Source organism: Girardinichthys multiradiatus, chromosome 12 (assembly GCF_021462225.1).
Source record: "Girardinichthys multiradiatus isolate DD_20200921_A chromosome 12, DD_fGirMul_XY1, whole genome shotgun sequence".
Taxonomy (NCBI): Eukaryota; Metazoa; Chordata; class Actinopteri; order Cyprinodontiformes; family Goodeidae; genus Girardinichthys; species Girardinichthys multiradiatus.
In genome coordinates, this window is record NC_061805.1 from 51,783,996 (window position 1) to 51,807,182 (window position 23,187).

Sequence of the window (23,187 nt, forward strand, 5' to 3'; positions counted from 1 at the left end):
GAATGTAAAGAAAGAGCAACTCTCCATTAATGGTCATATCAGAAAATAACATGAAACCGGACTGACTGATTACCACGTGAAACATTTTGGTTCAGTAGTTCGTTATGAATAAAACCATCAGTCACACATCTTCACCGCATGAATCTGGATGTTTCAGATTAGATGTTCAGGGTTTACCTCAGAGTCAGAGTGTAATCTCCGTGCATCTTTGTGGAGGCGTCTCGAACCAGAAATGTACCGTCGGCGGTGTCTCTCAGCTTCTCGTTCACCTCCTCCCTGCAAACACAAACATCATTCAGCCTGATGCATCCCCCCCCGACAGAGGACACGCGTGGGACTGTCTTACCTGGAGATGTCTCCCCAGTACCATTCGGCGTCCTGCAGAGAGATGCTGTTGTTGAAGCTGCTGGAGGCTACAGGAGTTGAAGACTTTACAGGTTTGGGAGGCAAAGCTGAAACACAGAAACAGACCAGGTTCACCATGTGGAGGATGTAGAACAAGGAGAGCTGAGCAACCATGTCTCCATCGTCACTCTGAAAGCTTCTCAAGTCAATTCAAGATGGAAAGTGGAGGCTGACTTCATCTACCATGGGATCTCCAGTAAATGTCAGACTTCCATGGAGTTATTTAGTCTTCAGACGTAAATGAAAACAAAACAGTACAACTGTATTAAGGGAAAATATGAAAACAGGGTTTTCCACGATGCAAATTAGGAAACCGTAACATTTATTTAGTTCTGAAGATTAGGAGATAAAAATGAACCAAGGAACTCTGGAACCAGGTTTAAACTTGAAGTTTATGAGATTCTGCTGAAAGCTCAGCGTTCACTGAAGATATAAACCTCAGATCAACTGACAGGATGTTTGATGTGCAGATGAAACACATCTTCAGGATGTTAAAGACTTTTTTTTGTAACGTATTTTTAATGAAACACTTCCTGTCAGGAACCTTTAACATGAGTTATTGTGTTCCCCAGAAACAGAAACTCCAGAGAGTTCTACTGAGAACATGAGTTAGACAACCGGGACGTTTCATCTGATCTAAAAACAACCAGAGGAAGATTTCTGCTCCGCTGGATCAGAAAACACTGCTCTTTGGTTCTTTGCTGTGATTGGCCCAGACAGCACCACCTATAAAGTGATTGATGATTCGTTCTGCACCAGATTTAGACTTTAACTGGTTTTTCTTCACCCAAGTCGAGGGGGCTTCGCTCTAAATGTAAAGACTACACAACAGGAGGACCAGTTTGGGGAAAAAGTCTGTTTTTATTTACAGTTGAATAAAAACTGGCATGGCAAAGTTTTTATACCATCCTCAGTTTATTGTTATTACAGCGACTAAACTCTTCTAACTGCTGAGCAGCTTCCTCTAGAAGTCTGATGATTTATCTTTGGTGACAAGCTCCAAGTCTTTGAGGTTGGAAGGCCTCCTTACCATCACCCTAATCTTCAGCTCGCTCCACAGACTCTTGATCAGATTCAGGTCAGGAGAAACATGTTGAATCTGAATCTGCCAGGGGTGTGGATAATAACAGCTGGTCATTTAAACGTCACCTGAGTTGGATCTGGGTTTCTGGGAGGAATTAAATCAGTGGTACTTCTGCTGCCTCTCCTGTCAGGAAGTCCATCAACTTCCCACCTGCTGGAAGAAGGCAGTCTGGAAACTGGAGGGTTTTCCTTTGAGTAAACAGGAGAAACGTCCAGATCGTTTTCCAGCTCTTCAGGTTTAAACCTGCAGGTAGCGTGATTGTGATAAATGATGCAGCAACAAAACCCTGCAGGTCTTAAAAAGACTAATTCTGCGGTCAGATTGTGAAGTATTTACTCACTGGGTTTGATATATTCGGACAACGTGAGGCACAGAAACCAGCTGAGCCCAACAGAACATCTCTACTGGGATCTTACGATGCCACCGTATCACTGATTGCTGTTCTTGAACATCAGCTGCTGCTTCCTGCTGGCAGAAGCTGGCTGAGCCGACATACAGAAACCGTGCATTCATGCAGGATTTAGAACCATCAGGCATAAACAAAGCAAGGATTGGTTCTGAAAAAACAGCCGTATCCATTTCTTTATCCTCTTTTCCTGCAGCTTCTTAAATTTACGTGTCATAGAAGTAAGAAACCGGTTTTAATAACTATCAGAGCAGTAGCCAAGTGTTAGGACAGACGGTTTAAACATTTACCTTTCCTTCAGGTCGTCTTTGGCACATCGCTGCAGATGTGAACAGAACCAGTAAAAGCCCAGCAGAGACATTTCACCACTACGCTGTTCACTGCAGCTCTACTTTAAACCAGGACAGCTTCCTGAAGACGTTTTCTTCTCACTACGAGCAGAAGGAAAGGTCTCCTCCTCCAGCAGCTACTAGCTTCCTAGCAGCTGCAGCTAAGGAAACATTTATGTGGATGCTAGCGTCAGTTAGCCAGATGTTTGGGACCATGTTTGTCAGGGCAGCTTCAGAAAAGCCACGTCGAAATCTCTCTGAACGTTAAATAATGTTCTTTAAATCTAATTCAAACACATCACAGTTTTTTCTCTGCTCATAATAATAATGAAAATATTACAACGTCTGTAGTTAAACTACTCCAATGTTAACTTCCTGCTGAAGTTAAACTGATTTCTGATCAGTTTACAAACCAGAATCCGGTTTATTGGCCAGGTTTGTGTAAACGAGCAGGACATCTGGATCTTGTTGTGTGTTGCTAATTGTTTTAAATTAACACACTTATTTAAGTTAAATGGTTTGAAACCTGCTCCACCTTATGCTCCACCTTATGCTCCACCTCACGCTCCAACATGCTCGTGTTTTATGTGCAAGCTCATAGAATCAGTTTAGAAATGCGATATTTAACTGATTTTTACAGAATAAAAGTGGTGAAATCATATTTTTTCTGTGTCACCCAGCCGTAACCCTGACCCTTTCTGAACATATGAGGACATGCAGGAGCAGGTGGAGATAACGCTGCGTCACTGAATCAACAGAAACCTGCTCAGTCTTCAGTCTCCAGCTGAGATTCAATCACAGAGTCCTGACAGCGGCCCGCTCAGGTGCTCATCCTCGGATCCTACCTGGACTCTGCATGTTGATGTAGCACAGGATCTTGTCTCGACCCATAACCGGTTCTGACTGGGCTCTGCCTCGGTCCTCTCGCTCCATGACAGCCTCTGACCCGTCAAAGACGTCTACAACAATTCACGGGTGAAATACAAGCCTCTGATCTCCTGCTGCCTGCCGACGGCTCAGATCTCAGATTCAGCTCTGAAAACCTGACGTCATCCCTGTTGGAGCTACATCGGCCGGGTTCTGACAGCAGCTGTGCAGGATGAGCAGATCCACTGCAGCTCAGAGCCTCAGAGCATCTTTTCCTGCTGCAGATGTTTAAAATCAGCCTAACTTCCCCTCCATCTGTCTGCTTCAAGCTCTGCTTCAGTTCAAAGCTGAGGAGAGCAGCTTGGAGATGTGTGACATCACCGCTGGCCTCGACCAATCACATACAGGCAGTGATATCACCAGGGCAACGCCCCCCTCTCCTCCTCCTCTCTCACCGTGTGGATGGATGATGTCACCGCTTCAGCCGCTGCTCTGGCTGACTGACTGAATCAGTGAAGGAAAGAACGAAGAAAAGAAGAAGAAGAAACTCTCTGAGGCTGAGATGGTCTCACACCCAACAACCTGTATCGACCCGAGGCTGGATGGAGCATCAGAACCCGAGGTCACACCTGTCAAGAGTCCAGCACAGACGCTCCGCCATCATCCGACAGGATGCTGCAGAGTGGATCAATCATCTCCCTCTCCTGCAGCCAGATGGTTGGGAGTAAATACTGTGGAGCAGCTCAGAGGAGACTTTCACCGGTTCCACTCCAACAGAACCGTGTGGTCCGGAGTTCTAATGATCCAACCCAGAATGTTAACATCTTAAAAACAGTCCCTTCTACAACCAGCTGGTTCAGATTGTATTAGATGGTGTTCAGAGTGCTCAACAGGTGGCGCTACAGCCCACGTTGGTCCCTCAGCAGAGACTGCTAGAACAAACCCCTGCTGCCTGGACCACAGGCCTGAGAAAAATGTTTGGCTTGTGATGAGTGTGAAGTCTGGCACCAGAAACAGCTCCTTGGTCATGTGACCAACCATGTGGGTCAGCACGAGCTAAACCAACAAACCAGGAAAACCCAATATGACTAAAACTCCCTAAAATGATCATTTAAATAAAACATGACCTCATTTTTATGAATCTGATTTGTTTTAATCAGTCATTTAATCTAAATGGTCAATTTTCCTTCAAAAATCCTATTTTCAATTTATTTCCAATAAACCTATGAACTAATAAGTCTGCATATTAATTTCTGATGTAATAACAGACGGTAAAATCTCCATCTAAACTTGATTACGTTTTATTCACGACATTCAGATATTATTATTATTATCTACAGGACTAAATATTCCCATAAGTACAGCTGAACATGAAGCCATGCAGACAGTTCATCAACAGCCTCCAGGCGATCCACATCCGACAGAGAAGAACTGAGCCAGAATCAGCTGATGATGAAGCTTAGCCAACAAGAGGGGTTTTCTCACCTGGTGCAGCTTGGTTCATGTTGAGCTCGCTGGTAATCAGAACCTCCAGGACCTGAACCAGAGGATCCAGAGCAGACTCAGACCTGGACAGAAACACAGTCAGTCAGATCTGACGGAACCGCCAACATCTGTTTCTGGACTACCCCATAAATGATTTTATCCAAAGAGATGAAGAGTTTTTTTTAATCCTTTTTCATGTGATCCAGACTGTAAACAGGTCCGGTTCTGTGGTTCTGCAGACTTTCTGAAGGTCTTTCCGTGTTTGTGTTACTGAACAGACTAAAAACGGTCAAAGTTCCCGGCCCAGTAGAGAGAAGCAGCCTGCTGTGGAGGCGTGTCTGTGACCCACCCTGCAGGCTGTCTGAACAGCACCGGGCTGAAGTTCTCCGCCAGGATTCTGGGACTCAGCTGATTTTTGGAGCCATGCAGACACAGGCGGGCCAGGTGGCGGACCACGCTGAGCAGGGTCAGGCCGTACTGCGCCGGGTAGGCGGGCGAACTGGCCACGCCCAGCAGCATCTGAGCACAGTCCTCTGGGTCTCGGACCTCTGCGCACAGAAACAAGAACATGAATGTGGGCCGAACATTTCAGGACCGAACATCTTTGCTTAACCTGCAGGAATTATTAACACAGAACTTCCACGTTTCTGAAGGCTGCATGTAGAGACATTTAGGTTCTGTAGAGTTCTGAAAAGCTCTTAGGCTTTATTTTCTCTGTGACCCAGATTACTGAGGCATAGAAACCCTTTAAAAATCTATCTGGACCAGGAGGTTTGTCCAGGATCATCGAGTTCTGGTTTCTGCTGACCTTGGACTGCGTGGCTCATGTCAGCCTGCAGCAAGAGGGGCAGGACGGGACCAGGAAGATCCTGCAGGAACCGGACCACACCGTCACACAGAGAAGGCCCGTCCAGCTGCTCCAGGTCTGAAAACAAACACACCTCAATTTAACATGAGGGTAACCGACTGCAGCCGGACTTTAGGATGTGTTCTGGTCCCTCACCGGTGTCAGCCAGCTGCCGAGTGTCCAGAACTCCCCCGCTCATACTGCGATACACAGCCGGACTGTCAGAACCTGCACCAACAACAGAACATCAGCCCAGCTGCTGCAGATGATGAAGGAATCGACTTCCTGATGGGTCCCACCGGGTCAGGTTTCTACTTCTATAACCTGCTAAATAAAGCTAAATCCTAAATAAAATGTGCAGTAAATACTGGGTTTTAAAGTGTTCTGAACACCTTTATGAAAAATCTGAACACCAGAAGTTCTGAAGCGAATAAAAACAGAGAGGAGCTTCTAAATCTGGACCTCAACAGTTTAGAGGAAACGTATGATTTCAAATCATAACTGATTCTAAATGTAAAGCAGCTGGATGGCGTCAGACGAGGATGTAGGAGAATAAAGTCCATCAGGAGAAACTGGATTAAAGACAAGAACCTTTATGATTTAAACGCAGTAGACGTTGGTTCTGCTCAGGCTTTTAACGCATGGTTCCTACCTTTGGTCTCTATGAGCTCCATCAATCTGCTGAGGAGAGGCGGGGCGGTGTCTGGAGGTCCGAACTGCTCCTGGAGGTCCGGCAGCACGAAGCCTGAGAAACAAACAAAGTTCAACCTGAAGATTCTGGCTTAACCGTAAACCCAGACGAGCAGCGCTGTTGGGTCTCATGGCCCCATAAGAACTCCTGGTTGTATTTAGACCAACAATGAGGATCGCTTTGTTTTCCTTCAGAACTTCAACCCAAATTTGTGGAATCATTAAACAGTTTTCTGTGAACGGCTGCGGCTAACTGAGGTTCTGAGGATGAGGTTCTGCACAAACTGCTGAAAACAGTTGACATGTTTCCTTCTGGGGTCAGAATCTGGTTCTGATCATGGAGGCTCCTCAACACGTTCCTATCTATGTGTTGTTCCTGAGAAGACGTCTGCATTTCCACGTTTTAAACCAGAAGGCTTCCATGAAGTTGTGACCGCGTGCTCGGTTCTGTTCGCCCGGTTCTGTATGGACCCTGTGTGAGCGCAGGAGGAAGCCCAGATCTCTGGCTTGCAGGCACCAGTGAATACCAGCTGAAGGAGCTTTAGCAGACTGAGCCACCTCTAACCATCTAACATGAGAGTAGAGCTGAGATGTTGGCTCCAGGTCATTTCCTGCTGGTTTTACTCCGTGATGTTACTCCGTGATGTTACTCCGTGATGTTACTCCGTGATGTTACTCCGTGATGTTACTCCGTGATGTTACTCCATGTTCTGACAGATGGTTAAAATGTGTCTAATCTAAACTGTGTGAACCTGAACTAGGTCCAAACGGTCGGTCCTCTGGTTTCAGAAAACAATTGTGTTTTACAGTGAGGCTATGAAGCGTGGGTAATGTAGTGTTTAGGAAAGCGTCCTTGTAAACATGACGTCCTGTTAAAACGCTCCGCCATGTTTGTTTCTCAGAGCAGAAAGAAGCCCAGTTCTGTGAAACAGGCAAGTAGCATCACACACACACACACACACACACACACACACACACACACACACACACACACACACACACACACACACACACACTTCCTGTGTTGCACAGAGAGGCTGATGGCAGCAGAACAGACCTGAGATCTGTTCAGTCAGCAACCTCAGCCCTGACTAAACACCAGCTGCGTACATGTAAACACGAGACACTGAAGACCGCACGGATCGGCTGTGACGACGTTCCGGGTCATTTGGACATGGGGAATTCAGGACAAAGTCCAGTCGGACCTGGATTTATGAATCATGGTTTGGGAGAAGGTAGAAGGGTCCTTTCAGAGTGTTTTTGTGAATAAAACAGGCAGGCAGACAGGAAGCAGCTGAAGGAAACTGGTGAGTGAGTCAGACAGAAGCAGCTCCATGAGGACTTGTGATGAAGAGAAGAAATGGTCCAATCCGTGTGCGTCAGCAGGTCCGGGACTTCAGCTTCATACAAACAAACCCAAACATCACGTCAACAGCATTTAATGATCTGCAGCTGCGTCAACCCAACTCTCAGCAGAACAAATGAAAACAAAGCTGAGCCTGTGAAGCTCCACTTACCCTCCGACTCCGAGTCGGTCCTCACAGACGCCGCTGATGGTGGTCTGGGTGGGCGGGGCTTCGGAGTGGGCGGGGACATCCTCTTCCTGCCAACAAACTCCACGTAGGTGCCTGGGAAGTCACCTTTTTCCTAGGAGAAACAGAAAGATGCTTCCTGATAAGATTTCATGTGAGTTCTTCTGCTCCATCTTCTCTTGGCCCGTCACCGGTTCACATGGATCACAGAACCCATGAATGAGATGTTCCAGAAATAATCGGATCTGTCAGCAGAACAAGAACCTTCGCACCGAAATTAAGGAGCTGCAGAAAATTCGACAGTTAGACGGTTCATTTAAAACTGTCTGCTCTCAGGAAGGATCAGAAAAACCGCTCCAGAACAGTTCTGACCCAACTCGGTTTTGATTTACAGACAGACGTTGGGTTTCAGCTGATCTCATCCCGACAGAACTCCTGCTGCTGTGACCACACTGTGTGGTTCTGTTCAACTCGGGGAGCGCTCTTCAATAACCTTCATCTAGAACCCCAAACGATCACTGTGGTTCCGAAGGACCCACAGAAACACAGATGAAAGACCGTAAACAGAGTTCAAAATTACTGACGACTGATTCATACGTAGATTTTATGATGTCTGGACCTTGGTTCTGTTCGTGTTCATCAGGATCAAAACAGTTTGTTCTGAAATGTTCTGGTTCTGTCGGTCCGTAGGACGGAGGCAGCATTTCTGCCAAAATGGGGACAGGATCCTAAATATTTCAGTCAACCATCCAGAACCCTCCAGAAACATCCAGAACCCTGCAGCTGAAATTCAACCTGACTGCAGCAGTTCAAACTGATGCTGCAACTGGATCTCTTTGGTTCACCTTCCAGCTTCTGGGTCAACAAGTGCAAACCCATTACCAGCACAGAGTTCCACAGTTCTGGTTCTGATCCACTGCTGAACTTACAAGCCCTTCCACCAGTACTCTGGGCTGGAAAACTGATGACAGCAGCACCAACAAACACATCATGGTCTGAGGGTCAAAGAGACCCAACAAGGTAAATCATAGTCAAACGCCCCTTTTCCATTCAATCGGGTCGGGTCGGTTTAACACGGTTTGATTCATTTTCCATTACAATTAGATACCATCGAAATGGGGGCGGGACCATTAATAGCAAGGCGGGCCCACGGTCCAAAATGAACAGCAGCCCAGACTGCTGATCCGTTCATGGCTGCTGTCAGACTGCGAGTGAAAGAAGAACCAGAGTAGGTTCTGGGCAGTGAGACCTGAAGCAGTGTGGATCAGTACCAGAGATGGAGCGGTACCAGCCAGAGGACGTGAGGGTTAGCTAACGCTACCTGATGCTAGCTTGCTATAATAGTGCTAACAGCCGAGCTGAAGACCAGTGACTCCGTGATTTATTTCTGAGAAGCCGATAAAGATTTATCCATTATTTATTTAGCTGGGTAGAAATAATTCTTTTAACATTTCATTTGTAATAAAAAGAGGATTTTTTTAAATTGATACTCCATCAGATAAAGGTGCTTAAAAGGAGATTCTTTAACAGAATCAGAACCAGGTGAAGCTAAAGCTCTGGAGTTCTGGATGGATGGATGGTTTTGGTTGGTATAATTAAAGCCCTGATTGGGTTGTTCTTTCAGCAATCACGATTACTCCGATTAAATGTTTCAGCCCTAATTATTTTACTTCTGAATCTGCCAGGGTATGAATAATTATGAGCTTAACTGTAGCCGTCATCTTTGGGTCAAGACAGCCTGTAATTAGAAGCTAACGAGGAGCTGCACAAATCACCACAAATACATCCTCACGGCGGACACAGATGACATTACCCACAATGCCAAGGGTCACAGATGAGGAGGAGTAAAGAAGACAACAGGCAGATATGGTGCAGCTCTAGAAGGCCTTAAAAGGAGTGAGTCAAACACAGATAAACTGACTCCCTGCACGGCGCTCCTCTACAGAACCCAGAACAACCTCCACACGGGTCTCAACTCCGTGGTTTCTTCATCAGGCAGCTGTAAGTTATCTATAAAGCACACCAGTTCCTGGTGCTGAACTTTCTTCACCCAGACCAACTCTGAGGAAGTTCTGGAAGCGAGACGGAGGAGAAGGAACGTACCTGTGTGGTCTCGTTGACGCCCGGCAGCCAGCCGATCTCCGACGGCCGCTCTTCGTCTCCGTTGCTGCAGCCGAGTGACAGCAGCGCTCCTTTGGTGACCAGCAGCATGTCTCCAACATGCAGGTCAATGTCCTCCTCCCTCTCCTTCTTGTAGTCGTACAGCGCTCGGTACTGAAAGCCCTCTGAGCTCATCCTGACGTCTGCTCCAATATGGCTTCAGAGTTTCTATCAAAAAGCAGCTCTGAGTAGAAAATCTTAGAAAAATAGGTTCTTCTGTGGTCCTGAGAAGGTCTAGAGGGGACAACTGAGTGAATATGGTGTTTGCAGCTGTGTGTGCATCTCTCCTGTCTCCATGTCTGCTAATGTCCTGTCATCCCTCCAGACCGATCAAAGGGCGCTCAATCAGAGAAGCATCTTCCTCCTTCATGAAGCGGAGACAGGGTGGAGGTAGAAGCCACATCTGTGGAGGCCACGGCGCCACCTGAGAGACGAGAAGAGAACACATCAAACACCAACTCTGCAGCAGCTCTAGAGTCACATGATCTGAAGATGTCAAACATTAGAGAAATGACTTCCTGTTTGTATATTTAGCAGCTGTCGCCTCGCAGCGTTTCCCCAGGATGTTGTTCAGCGGCGGCGATGAGCGGACCAGAACAAAAACTGGGCTTTGGGATTTAATCAGTAAATAAACCTTCTGAATTGTACCATCAATTAAGGCCTGATGGTGGGTTGTTCTGTTCTGGTTCAGTGCTGGTTTCATGACGGTTTGATCATCTCTCAGGTTGAAATGTTTGAGGAGTCAGAGACGAGGCGTCGACCTGAACATCAGAACAGTCCTTCACCACGTTTCCAGATGTAGAAGGGAAGATAAAGATGGTGATGCTGCACCTAGAAAACTGGACTTTTTCACTGATCGTCCTCAATCTGTCGGGACTGGATCATATTCCTCCTCAACCTTCACTACCAGCACCGGATCCCCACAGGACCGTGTGCTGAGCCCGATCCTCTGCAGCCTGTATAATCATGACTGCACACCTAATGAGCCCCAGCACCGTTGGATCATCTGCAGAGGTGGAGAGGCTGCATGCAGGGACCAGGTGAAGAAGGTCTTCACTTTCATATCACCGACAACCTGACCTGGATGGTCAACACCGGGCTATAGTCAGAACGTCCCGGCAGAGACTCCGGGTTCTGAGACTGCTGAAGAAATGAAGCTGGTTCCTTTCTACTACTCCACTATTGAAAGTGTTCTGTTATTCTGCTTAATAGCTCGTTATGCCAGCTCCACAGCAGCTGCCCAGAAGGTTCTACAGGTGGAGGTGACCACGGCAGATTAGATCTTTGGTTCTGCCCTCTCTGGATCACCTCTACCTTCACCAATGTAGTCATGGAACCAAGAAAACTCTTCTGTGTTTCAGCCTGGACATTGTTCTCCTCACTGTCCTCAGGGAAGAGCTCCAGAACCCCGAAGAGCTCCAGAAGCCTGAAGAGCTCCAGAACCCCGAAGAGCTCCAGAAACCCGAAGAGCTCCAGAAACCCGAAGAGCTCCAGAAGCCCGAAGAGCTCCAGAAGCCTGAAGAGCTCCAGAAGCCCTAAGAGCTCCAGAACCCCAAAGAGCTCCAGAAGAGCTACAGAACCCCGAAGAGCTCCAGAAGCCTGAAGAGCTCCAGAACCCCGAAGAGCTCCAGAACCCCGAAGAGCTCCAGAACCCCGCAGAACTCCAGAACCTCAAAGAGCTCCAGAAGCCCGAAGAGCTCCAGAACCTCGCAGAGCTCCAGAAGCCCGAAGAGCTCCAGAACCCCGAAGAGCTCCAGAAGCCCGAAGAGCTCCAGAACCTCGAAGAGCTCCAGAAGCCCGAAGAGCTCCAGAACCTCGAAGAGCTCCAGAAGCCCGAAGAGCTCCAGAAGCCCAAAGAGCTCCCGAAGCCCGAAGAGCTCCAGAACCCGAAGAGCTCCAGAACCTCAAAGAGCTCCAGAAGCCCGAAGAGCTCCCGAAGCCCGAAGAGCTCCAGAACCTCGAAGAGCTCCAGAACCTCAAAGAGCTCCAGAAGCCCGAAGAGGTCCAGAATCCCGAAGAGCTCCCGAAGCCCGAAGAGCTCCAGAACCTCGAAGAGCTCCAGAACCCCGAAGAGCTCCAGAACCCTGAAGAGCTCCAGAACCCTGAAGAGCTCCAGAAGAGCTCCAGAACCCCGAAGAGCTCCCGAAGCCCAAAGAGCTCCAGAACCTCGAAGAGCTGCAGAACCTCGAAGAGCTGCAGAACCTCGAAGAGCTCCAGAACCTCGAAGAGCTCCATAACCCCAAAGAGCTCCCGAAGCCCAAAGAGCTCCAGAACCCCGAAGAGCTCCAGAACCTCGAAGAGCTCCAGAAGCCCAAAGAGCTCCAGAAGCCCAAAGAGCTCCAGAACCTCGAAGAGCTCCAGAAGCCCAAAGAGCTCCAGAACCTCGAAGAGCTCCAGAAGCCCGAAGAGCTCCAGAAGCCCAAAGAGCTCCAGAACCTCGAAGAGCTCCAGAAGCCCGAAGAGCTCTAGAAGCCCAAAGAGCTCCAGAACCCCGAAGAGGTCCAGAAGCCTGAAGAGCTCCAGAACCCTGAAGAGCTCCAGAAACCCGAAGAGCTCCAGAACCCCGAAGAGCTCCAGAAGAGCTCCAGAAGCCCGAAGAGCTCCAGAACCCCGAAGAGGTCCAGAAGCCCGCAGAACTCCAGAACCTCAAAGAGCTCCAAAAGCCCGAAGAGGTCCAGAATCCCGAAGAGCTCCCGAAGCCCGAAGAGCTCCAGAACCTCGAAGAGCTCCAGAAGCCCGAAGAGCTCCAGAACCTCGAAGAGCTCCAGAACCCCGAAGAGCTCCAGAAGCCCGAAGAGCTCCAGAACCCCGAAGAGCTCCAGAACCCGAAGAGCTCCAGAAGCCCGAAGAGGTCCAGAAGCCCGCAGAACTCCAGAACCTCAAAGAGCTCCAGAAGCCCGAAGAGGTCCAGAATCCTGAAGAGCTCCCGAAGCCCGAAGAGCTCCAGAACCTCGAAGAGCTCCAGAACCCCGAAGAGCTCCAGAACCCTGAAGAGCTCCAGAACCCCGAAGAGCTCCAGAAGCCTGAAGAGCTCCAGAACCCCGAAGAGCTCCCGAAGCCCAAAGAGCTCCAGAACCTCGAAGAGCTCCAGAACCTCGAAGAGCTCCAGAACCTCGAAGAGCTCCAGAACCCCGAAGAGCTCCCGAAGCCCGAAGAGCTCCAGAACCTCGAAGAGCTCCAGAAGCCCGAAGAGCTCCAGAAGCCCAAAGAGCTCCAGAACCTCGAAGAGCTCCAGAAGCCCAAAGAGCTCCAGAACCTCGAAGAGCTCCAGAAGCCCAAAGAGCTCCAGAAACCTGAAGAGCTCTAGAACCCCGAAGAGCTCCAGAACCCTGAAGAGCTCCAGAAGCCTGAAGAGCTCCAAAAGCCCAAAGAGCTCCAGAAGCCCGAAGAGCTCCAGAACCTCGAAGAGCTCCAGAAGCCCGAAGAGCTCCAGAACCTCGAAGAGCTCCAGAAGCCCGAAGAGCTCCAGAAGCCCGAAGAGCTCCAGAACCTCGAAGAGCTCCAGAAGCCCAAAGAGCTCCAGAACCTCGAAGAGCTCCAGAAGCCCAAAGAGCTCCAGAAGCCTGAAGAGCTCCAGAAGCCCAAAGAGCTCCAGAACCCTGAAGAGCTCCAGAACCCTGAAGAGCTCCAGAAGCCTGAAGAGCTCCAGAAGCCCAAAGAGCTCCAGAACCCTGAAGAGCTCTAGAACCCCGAAGAGCTCCAGAACCCTGAAGAGCTCCAGAAGCCTGAAGAGCTCCAGAAGCCCAAAGAGCTCCAGAAGCCTGAAGAGCTCCAGAACCTCGAAGAGTTCCAGAAGCCCAAAGAGCTCCAGAACCTCGAAGAGCTCCAGAAGCCCAAAGAGCTCCAGAAGCCCAAAGAGCTCCAGAACCCCGAAGAACAGAACAAAAAGGCCAAACAAACAGATTCTATCTGTGCCAAAGCTCAGTTTGGATAACTTTGGTTACGTTTTAACTTATATATATAATATTTCCATAATAATCATTCTGATGACCAGATTAACAGCTGAATGTAGCAGAAAAACAAATGTTTCATATTTTCCAAAGATTTTTCTAAATAATTTGTTGCTGTTGTCCGTGAGTCATAACAGAACACAAGGTCACTGATATAAAACATAATTTCATCACTGAATCACTTCTTTTAGAGGAAGGACCAGTATTTTATTTAGGGGAAACACGTGTAGGGGTTCGTTTTTCCTTCTAAATCACTAAAGATGTTACATTTACAGACACAACTGTACTGTTTTCTGTTGTGTTTTAGATTAAAAGAAACATTTACATGTTGAATAGTTTCAACTCATTTATAAGGACATGATCATCAACAACAGAAAATGGATTTTAACACAGATGAAAATGTGTTGCTTGGATGTCAAATTCTGCTGTTTTATATTTGTTCCTAAATTTAAAAATAAAACACTTTTCTTAAAACATGAAATGCTTTGCCACGGCTCACTAGGGGATTTTCAGCACACTGCAGATACTTCCAAATAAAAACTCCTGAACCAAGTCTGCCTTGGTAGGCAGGAGACCAGCTGACCCCTGACCTTCCAGTCATGTGTTTTTAAATTTGTTACTTTTTCAGCAGACTTTATTTGAGCCTAACATTTTATGAATTATTGCCATCTAATAAATTCAGAACATAAAAGAAAAGGCACTTAATAAACATAAATGATCAGAATACTTCTACTATATTTCATTTGAATTTATTTACTGATCTGGTCTTTAATATCTACAAGAAAATTCTTTAACAGAGTATTTAAGACCTGGATCCTGGAAAGTTTTTGATTTTACATCATTTTGGTCCAGGTCAACTTTCATTTTTCAAGCTTTTCCATTTGCCTTTAAATAGAGCGATCAGCCTCTCTTCTAAATGCATTTTAGACACTTTCATTGCAGTTCCTTTCCATTTCTATTGATTCTGATCGACTTGATTTGAAATCCCTTCAATATGTCCTTTTTCATGATAAATATTTTTATTTATAGTGGTAACTGCAGATAATACCATTTATAAAAGGAAATTATAAAACAAATTTATTAATCTGTTAAAAAACAAAAAAGTTACTTATTTTTCCCTCTTGGCTGCAATAATAATAATAAAAAAAAACATAAGATATTAACCTAACAATAAAGGAGTTACACTATCGCCTAAACAGGCTTTTAAGGAGTTGAATAAGGTCATAATTATTGAATATTGGTCATAATTTGACTATCTTTACAGTGTAGATCAGGCGAGCTAACAGAGATCAGTTCATAGAGGACCTAAAGGAGGTTTGAAACTAAAAACTCGTTATGAAGAAACATTTAATTTCTGAATCAACATGAATAAATAGGAAATGGGAGCACACGGCATTTAAAAGCACTTTCTAAAGTTAATTTCCTAAAACCAAAGAGAAGTTCCTGTTCTGGTTCTTGATCTCCAACATGATTTAAAGCCAGACCTGCTCCATGATGCAGTGAAACCAGAAACAGAACCTGGAGCCCGACAACAGCCGCTCCAGGAAACAGGAAACCATGCAAGCTAACGGTGCTAGCTAAAAAAACAGCTCTCACCTTTTTAATTTTTAAACGTTTTCAGCAACAGAAGCCTCCAGCAAACAGAACCCAGAACACCAGAATGGATCCCGCCTCCGCAGGTTCTCCAGAACCAAAACAATCCGGTAATTTAGCGAATATCCTGAAGATGGAGACGCGAGCTGATCGAACCACCGTCGTCCGTCCGGGTTCTCGACAGCAGACTGACGTCAAGCTCGACGGCACGTACAGCTTTTTCCGGTTTAGACTGTCAACATAAAAGCACCTATTCTGGTCACACCGCCCAGATTTTTTAAAACGGATGTTTTTGACGGAAAACTTGTTGTCTAGTGGACGATGGGTCGATTTAGATTACGGATTTTTCATGAGGCCTTATTTGGGTTATTCTCTTTGACCAAACGATACCTTCGAAACAAAAGCACAAAAGGGCGAGGATGTGATGCATAAAAAAACTCAGCGTCATGCTCAAACTGCGAGCTAATGTAAAATGTTATCAGTCATAATCACACAAACAACACGTTTCATCGTTTATCTTGCCTGTGCTGCGCTGACACGACACACAGATGGATTATGGACAGGTTACACTTCATGGGGGCCTGGCTCTGACGTCATATCCGCTAACCTAGATATTAACGCAGAGCGCACAAAAGCTGAGTGGGGGGTTGCTGTGTTCGTGCTGCCCTCATTCATTCAGCCCAGGCTTTCAAAAGCCTCTGCGTGGGTGTGTTGTCTGTGTCAGGGAAAAACTGGGAGACTCCTGCATCATGTGACTGCTGCTGCGGATTTTCCAGAACAAACTGTCTGCACGTCAACATGCAGCTGTCCTTTAAACACTGATGTTTAATGACAAAAACACAAGAAATCATTTATTTACAACCGGTCTAAGGGTTCAACCCTCAGCTCATTAAAACAGATTCTCTCAAATCTTTTAAATATTTATACAACAAGAAACTAGAACAGCTCATAGACTGACATGTTTCTGATATCAAACCATTTTCATCATGTTTTAAAAATGTAAACAGTAAATTAAAGTCGAAGATTTAGATTCAGAAAGGTGGATCAGCAAAACAACAGTCTCATTAGACTGGTTTGTTAATGTAAAGGTATTAAATGAACACAAAGATGCATCCATCTTCTCATCCACAGTGGGGCTGCAGAGGTCCAGGTCCAAGTCACCCTATAGAGGAGGCCATGTTCAGCTGCGTGATCCACACAGCGCCGGAAACATTCATCGTCTTTCCTGGTAAGAAATCATTGCTTTTAACAAAACAGTGGATGCCCAACCCTGTTCACCATGCAGAGAGCAGAATGGTTAGAGAACTCCTGCAAACAGTGGCATCTTGGGGTTCGCAAGTCTCCATAACAACCGTTACATGCCATTTCCATGACAACAGGTCGCCCAGGAATGATGCAAACAAAAAACACTTTCTGTCCTTCGAGCACAAGAACAAACACGTAGGGTCAGGTCAACTCCACAGGGACACATGAGACAAGGACTGAGTTACTTCGTAGCAAACATCTCAGGAGGGTCAAGCATGAAATAAATACAGTTGTGGAAAAAGCCCATCATTTCCTCTGTTACATAAGATGAAGAATGTGTGATGCTGTGGGCCTGTTTTTCATCCAAATGCTCTGGAAACCTAGTTATAGATCATGGCTTCATGAACACCTTAAAATACCAGAACATTTAGAGAAAAAACTGAGGATGGGTCAGCACTTCAGCCGGAGAATGATCCTAAACGAATGGCATAATCAACAAAAAAATGGTTCAGCAGACCCAGAATCAACCTTCTTCCATCGCCATTTCAGCCCACAGGTTTTCTACAGGGCTTACATCTGTGGGCAGAAGAGAAGAAAGCATCAGGGAGGATCCTGGACCATCTATGGAGAAGAATGTTGTATTGTTAAGCTTATAGGAGAAGACCCGGTTCTGTCCTGTTGTTCAAAGGAATGCCAACTTTCACCAAAGTGAAAAAGTTTCAATTATCTTTTATTCACCAATAAATATATGCAGTCCAACTAAAAGTTGGAGTTTTCTCACATTTCTAAGTGAGATGATGCAGCTGCAATAGATGAATCCTCACCAGCAGAACCAACAAATCTGTGTCCGTCTCTCCAGACCAGAGGTGGGAGGATCAGAACGTAGATGGACCCGTTTATCCACAGCTTTGACGTTCAGCTCAGCTCCTTCTTCAGCATGTGAGGAAGGAGAAAGGTCTGCATTACTGCAGAGAAGCTCTGATCCATCTCCTGCTCTGTCCTGCCTTCACCACAGGACTCCAAGACACGTGAACTCACCCCTGACTTTTCCTGGGCCAGAACCTCAGACTGAACCGTTAACCGCTCCAGCTGAAACTAGACTGAATCGCCAACCCCAATCTTTTTATCTGGTTCCAACAATTTACAGATTAAAGCAGCACCAGCTTCAATCTGTCTCAGAGGTTCATCCTGAGACCATCCAGGACAAACCTGGAATATTTCATGGCTGCTCTGATTCAGAGTCTCCCTAAAAACCACAAGAAAACCTCAAACTTAACACGGCCCAATTACCACACTGTGCCTGATGTCATGCTTCAGTCCAATCTGAGACCTTCTCAGGGTTTCAGACACCATCAGTTAGTGAGGTCTGCAGCACAATGTTGGAGCAGAACCAGACAAATCCAGCTCACACACCTACATGTGAGGTTCTACCTTAAATTCCTGCAGAACTCATTAAAGCCGGTCTTTTGAAGGTCAGGTGTTCATGTGAGAAAATGTTTTATCGACTCAGAACCAACCTGAGGTGAACAACATGTGGAAAGATCTGCTCATGCTCCTCAATTCAGTGTCATTACAGAAAAACCAGCAGAATGAGGTGGAAACACACTGCTGTGGCTGCTCATACTGCCCCCTGGAGGCTACACCGCTCAATGCAGACACAGTTAAATCACAATATCTGAAGAGGTCCAGTAGAAGCTCCGAGGAGGACTTTGTCTACAAGCTGAAGATGTTTCCCAGCTTGTGTACGGACAAGTGGATCCTGCCTGACAGCTGCAGCTCGTCCTTCAGGAAACGCCCCACCTTCTCAGAGTACAGAACGTCGCAGAACACCCAGATCTCCGCCCGCTCCCGCTGGATGTTGGCATTACACGTTGGCAACCCCGAGCTGCGAACCGACTGGGTCAGGGAGCACCACACCTGGAAGGAGAAAGACAGATTCCTCAACATCAGGTTCAGTTTTCTAATAACATCACCGCAGGGAATATATTAAATTCTAGTCAATTCTGCCAGTTTAAACACAAAAGCAAAGAAATCTGAATGAATGGTTGAATCTTGGCTACTTTTGATTTTATTACCTAACTAGAGGTCATTTCTTTGTACTAATTAATTAAATAATATCCTTAAAAGTCTCACGAGCTCCAAACCATCAGGTATCATACACATACATAAGGCAACACTGCAACATCAGCGATCATCAGGTTCAAATATTTCCACTCAGGTTATTGGGTCAGCTGTAGAAAAACATAAACAGAACCGCCTGGTGCCATTTCGCTGAGAGGATGTAAACCTGATCAGGTGTTTGTGTCAAAATGACTGAACACAGCAGAAAAAACATCATCCTGAAGGATGGAAGTCCAGATAAAGATCCACAATCCCAGCAGAAACAAACCCCAACCAGAGTTCTGGTTCAGCTCTGCTGGTTCTACACGGTGTCACTCTGAGTTCATGTCCCACCTGAACCTGCTGAGTGTCGATGTTCCAGAGATACAGGAAGGTCTATGTGGTGTGGGATGAAAAGGTCAGAAGGTTCTCATCTGCAGGTGGATCCGTCCTCATGTCCACAGAGTGTGGACACCCTCATGTCCACAGAGTGTGGACACCCTCATGTCCACAGAGTGTGGACACCCTCATGTCCACAGAGTGTGGACACCCTGGCATTCTGTCTCCCTCTGTCAGAAGGTCCTGGGTTTGGATCCTGGGCTTCTTTCTGCATGTTTTCCCTGTGCATGCGTGGGTTCTCTCCTGGTACTTCGACCTCCTCCCACAGTCCAGAAACAGGACTGGTAGGTAAGAAGTGTGTGTGTGTGTCCTGTGGAGACACCTGCCCCTCTGCAGCTCTGCAAGAAGCTGGTATAGATGATGGATGGATGGACTTTCAACAGAGAATTTTCTGGCCCTAGATGACGACTCAATCAGCCATCTTGGTTTTCTCGGGGTGATCCAGTTGCATCGGCACTCAGAGCTGCAGCACAGGGAGGATCCGTGTTCTGCCCGCACCCATAAATCTGCTGACCACTCTGGGGCTGCACGTGGCTACAGGAGGGCTTCAGAGAGAGCTGGACCGAACCAGTCTGGCGTGAGCCGAGCCGCAGCAGCCGCCGCCTTGGACTGATTTATCCACACGTCAGCCAGGTTTATCAAATTCCTTTCGAAACATCTGACCAGGACAACTTTAAAGCGGTTTCCCAAAGCAACTGGAGCCAACAGCTGCTGCACACACTGCTTTAAAAGCACCATAACGTTATTCAAGGAAATATTTTCAAGAACAAAATATATTTGATGCACAAATGCTAGCAGACAGCGCTGTGAAAAGGTGGCCAGCAGGATTCATGCTTCCTCGTGAGCAGCTAGAATGCTGCAGGTTGGTGGTTCCTTGGTGAATACGTTCATCAAACTCTTCTAATCACCCAGGCTGCCCCCCCTCACAGCATCGTTACCAGCCGTGGCCGAAGCGACCAACTTCCTGCTTGTTGTTGGTTAAACTTCTAATTGTCTCTGTGTTAAATTACAACATGTATGAAGTCCCACAGAGCGCTACATTAACCGCGTGATTGATTTCAGGAGGGTGCAACATTCATGGATTAGAATCAGATTTTCTACATAAAATATAGTCCTGTCTGCGTCTACGCCCCTCTACCTCATTGAGGAGCGTCTCCAACTCACATTCTGATGATGAGGAGAATCACAGTGGAGGAAGTGTTTCCTTCTATCTCTAATTCAATGCGATGTGTGACAGGAAGAGCCTGGCGTTCCTTAATAATTCATTCCACGCTGAGTGGATGCAGGAACCATTTAACAATCTGGATTTGTTGGTGTGTACGCCATGTTTGAGCAGGAAATCCACTCTGGGCTCGCTTTAAACAGGCATCATCTGCTGGAGAACCAGCAGCAGGTCGTAGTTTGGGTTCAGTTACACTAAGTTTGACAAACTTTGACTTTGAGTCTAAATAACTTCTAAACAGACCATTAAAGCTTCTCTGAACAACAGAGGAGAAAACTAGCCTGCTTTTATTTTATCTATAAAGTTTTCAAGTCACTCTGGTGATTCTGTCTCAGAACCTCACATGCTGTCCCAACGTTCTCCGTTCACTGTGGTGTTCTGTGTGGACAGAGAGTAGATATATTAGAACTCCACGCCTGCTGTGGGTTTCGACAGCGCCCCACTAACCTTTTCCACGTCGTTGCAGTTCTGCTCTGTGATCACCCACTTGGCCCGCTGGTGGAGGTGGAGCCTGTGGACAGACACCAGGCGATGGAAGCATTTGGACAGGGGCCGTGAGCTCTGGAGCAGAAATCCTCTCTGCGTGAAGACGTTCCAGGACCGTCGGACCGGTAACCTGTCTCTTTCTGTCTCCGGATGTTGCCTAGGTGACGTTGATGTGGTTTGGCTAACTGGGATGAGATGGTTGGGAGTTTCTGAGATGCAGAGAGCATCTTCTGTCTTGTCTGCATGTTTAGCTGGTGTCTCTGTAGAGACGATCGAATTTCCTCTTTGTGATTTATTTTCTGCCGTCAGGACGCAACCTGCAGGGATGATTTGAGGAGCCGGTTTGGCCGGTCTGATGGGCAGTCGGTGGCCTGCAGGGACGGTGGGGAACCAGGGGCTAAAGACAGGAGGAGGCCGGCAGGTGAAAGGCTCCAGAAGCTTTTCTGTCTGCTCCAACAGAGAGGAGAGCCCGACAACTGACCCGGGATGGAAGTGCAGAACCACATCATCCATCCAGACAGACAGGGATCACAAAAGTGACGGGACCAGTGTCCTCTTCCTCATGACAGCCCTGTGTGAAGAGGCAGAAGAGCAGACCCTCTGTAGAAATAAAGAGAACTTATCAGAAACATGGTCAAAATGTTCCAGAGTTCACTGCTTTTATATTTTACAGACTTAAAACACAAAGTCCTGTACATTTCTCTTTTTCATATTTACTAGAAATGAGACTTTGAGAAGATCTTAAAGTTGGACTCTAACCATCACTGCTCCAACCAACCTCCAGCAGTCCGCCTTTGTTTTCTGTATTTTGTGCATAGCCCAGACTGACCAAGTCCACTTTATCACAGAACATTTGCATATTTCAGGATTCATGTTTCCCTGTTTACTATAACTGTACAGTTTTCAATCAGAACATTTTATTTTTTTATGTTTGGTATTATTGTTTGCTGTTAATGCGGAAATAAAGGTAAACACCACAAATCACATGAGCCTCATAGATCACACTTTCTGCAGAAACAGATCAGATCTCCACCTAGTGGCCGTGTGGGGTAATGTTAGGATATTACAGACATAGTAAATGTTTTATAGAAATATATCAGAACCATAACAAAACACACTTCTGAATTAAATCGCACCTGAGATTAGAGCATTTCTATGACCACTCAACACCGGTTCCCTTGTGGTACCCTTAGTGAAACAACTCCGGTACGAAACGACAAACGTACCAAAAAAGTCCAGCAGGACTTGAGGGCAGAAGCGGTTAAAGAATCAGAAACTAACTTTGAGGTTAAACATGTTTATAGTTGGACCATAAAAGATATTCAGGTGGAAACATTTTACAATATAAACATGTTAAAACGCACAAATCAGTAACTCTCTGAGACTGAGCTAATGTTTTAGCTTGTTTAGCTGTTAGCATGCTAACTGATTATTAACTCGTAAACAACAGTTACGTGAGTCAAAGACAATCTAACAGTAAACATTAAAGTTATCTGGTTACAGAAACAAAGCAGTCATGTTTAATACTGACCTCCGCATCATCCAGAGAAAGAAAAACACAACGCCGTCATGGATGAAAATACGCTTCACGAGAAATCTCGCGAGATTTCCATTTCCCAGCAGCTCTACCGGAAGACTGCTGAGGTCTACGTTGCCGCCATATTGAGAAGGGAAACGAGGAAGGTAAATAATCTGAATGATCAGGTTAACTGCGGGTTTTGGTTTCAAATTTCTTTAACCCTTTTGTGGTTTTCGGGTCTGTAGGACCCATTTTCATTATTGATACAAAAAATGATACAATTAATGTAATTAATTGTACATTTGTTTCCACTCATATCATGATTTTAATCAGTGTTTGATTGTGAGGCATTAAAAATCACAAAACGCAACGGGTCCACCAGACCCAGAAACATTGGCTGAGTAAAAACAAAATGAACACCACACAAGGGTTAAAGGTTTTTTAAAATCTCAATGTTTTTAATCAGATTTGTCTTTCAGAGCCATTTATTTTGTATTCTGTGGGGCCAGAGCAGAACGTTTGAGTGGAATGAGATTTCTGCATGGATTTCAAGAAAAGTTGGTACCAAACACAAAGTAGCAGTTTCTGGAGCGCAGCGGCTGAGACTAAAAGGGAGTGATTTAAATAGTGATGATCTGCTGCATCGTTTGGAGCCATGTTGTTATGAAAACCATGTCTAATCTGGTTGGTGTGTTAGATTCAACATGCATCCTAAACCACTATCATTCCAGTCCACACCAGAGGGATGTAGCTCAGCCATTGTTCAAACTAACCATAGAACTTATGAGAGGTGCGGTGCTACAGGCAGAACACAGATCATTTTGTGACTTGATTAAATTCAAACTGGAAAATAAACAAAATTAGCCCA

At 46.2% G+C, this 23,187-nt stretch overlaps 3 protein-coding genes across 4 annotated transcripts in view; 1 reads left to right on the forward strand and 2 right to left on the reverse strand.

Annotated features, from left to right (window-relative positions):
- Positions 1-15,522, reverse strand: part of LOC124877742 (phosphatidylinositol 3-kinase regulatory subunit alpha-like) — a 25,355-nt gene extending 9,833 nt beyond the window's left edge. The window contains exons 1-10 of one of the 2 annotated variants that reach the window (XM_047381185.1): positions 15,352-15,522; positions 9,749-10,229; positions 7,631-7,760; positions 6,076-6,168; positions 5,580-5,651; positions 5,385-5,501; positions 4,926-5,124; positions 4,577-4,659; positions 347-452; positions 178-276 (exon numbers count right to left, since the gene is read on the reverse strand). In XM_047381185.1, the coding sequence (XP_047237141.1) occupies positions 178-276; positions 347-452; positions 4,577-4,659; positions 4,926-5,124; positions 5,385-5,501; positions 5,580-5,651; positions 6,076-6,168; positions 7,631-7,760; positions 9,749-9,940 (1,091 nt within the window). In that variant the 5' untranslated portion in view covers positions 9,941-10,229; positions 15,352-15,522. Of the gene's footprint in view, positions 1-177; positions 277-346; positions 453-3,069; positions 3,474-4,576; positions 4,660-4,925; positions 5,125-5,384; positions 5,502-5,579; positions 5,652-6,075; positions 6,169-7,630; positions 7,761-9,748; positions 10,230-15,351 lie in introns of those variants that run through there. The other variant, XM_047381186.1, reaches the window with a different exon arrangement.
- LOC124877922 (bromodomain-containing protein DDB_G0280777-like) lies at positions 13,176-13,490 on the forward strand (the record flags this gene model as incomplete). Its single annotated transcript, XM_047381553.1, has 1 exon — positions 13,176-13,490. A coding segment is annotated over one exon (315 nt), but the record flags the coding sequence as incomplete, so codon positions are not given.
- A 631-nt stretch (positions 15,523-16,153) lies between the features above and the next one.
- Positions 16,154-22,476, reverse strand: zgc:101664 (uncharacterized protein LOC450064 homolog). The gene is made up of 3 exons (XM_047381188.1): positions 22,332-22,476; positions 20,762-21,400; positions 16,154-18,510 (listed from the first exon to the last, which is right to left on the reverse strand). Exons 2-3 carry the CDS (start codon positions 21,311-21,313, stop codon positions 18,307-18,309), a joined length of 756 nt encoding a protein of 251 aa, XP_047237144.1. The 5' UTR covers positions 21,314-21,400; positions 22,332-22,476; the 3' UTR covers positions 16,154-18,306.
- Between the last annotated feature and the right edge of the window lie 711 nt (positions 22,477-23,187).

Coding starts and splice junctions, on each gene's coding strand:
- zgc:101664 (XM_047381188.1), bottom strand. CDS start 21,313: ATGGATGATGTGGTTCTGCACTTCCATCCCGGGTCAGTTGTCGGGCTC. Junction 18,511..20,761: donor ACTGCAACGACGTGGAAAAG/GTTAGTGGGGCG, acceptor TTCTCCTTCCAG/GTGTGGTGCTCCCTGACCCA.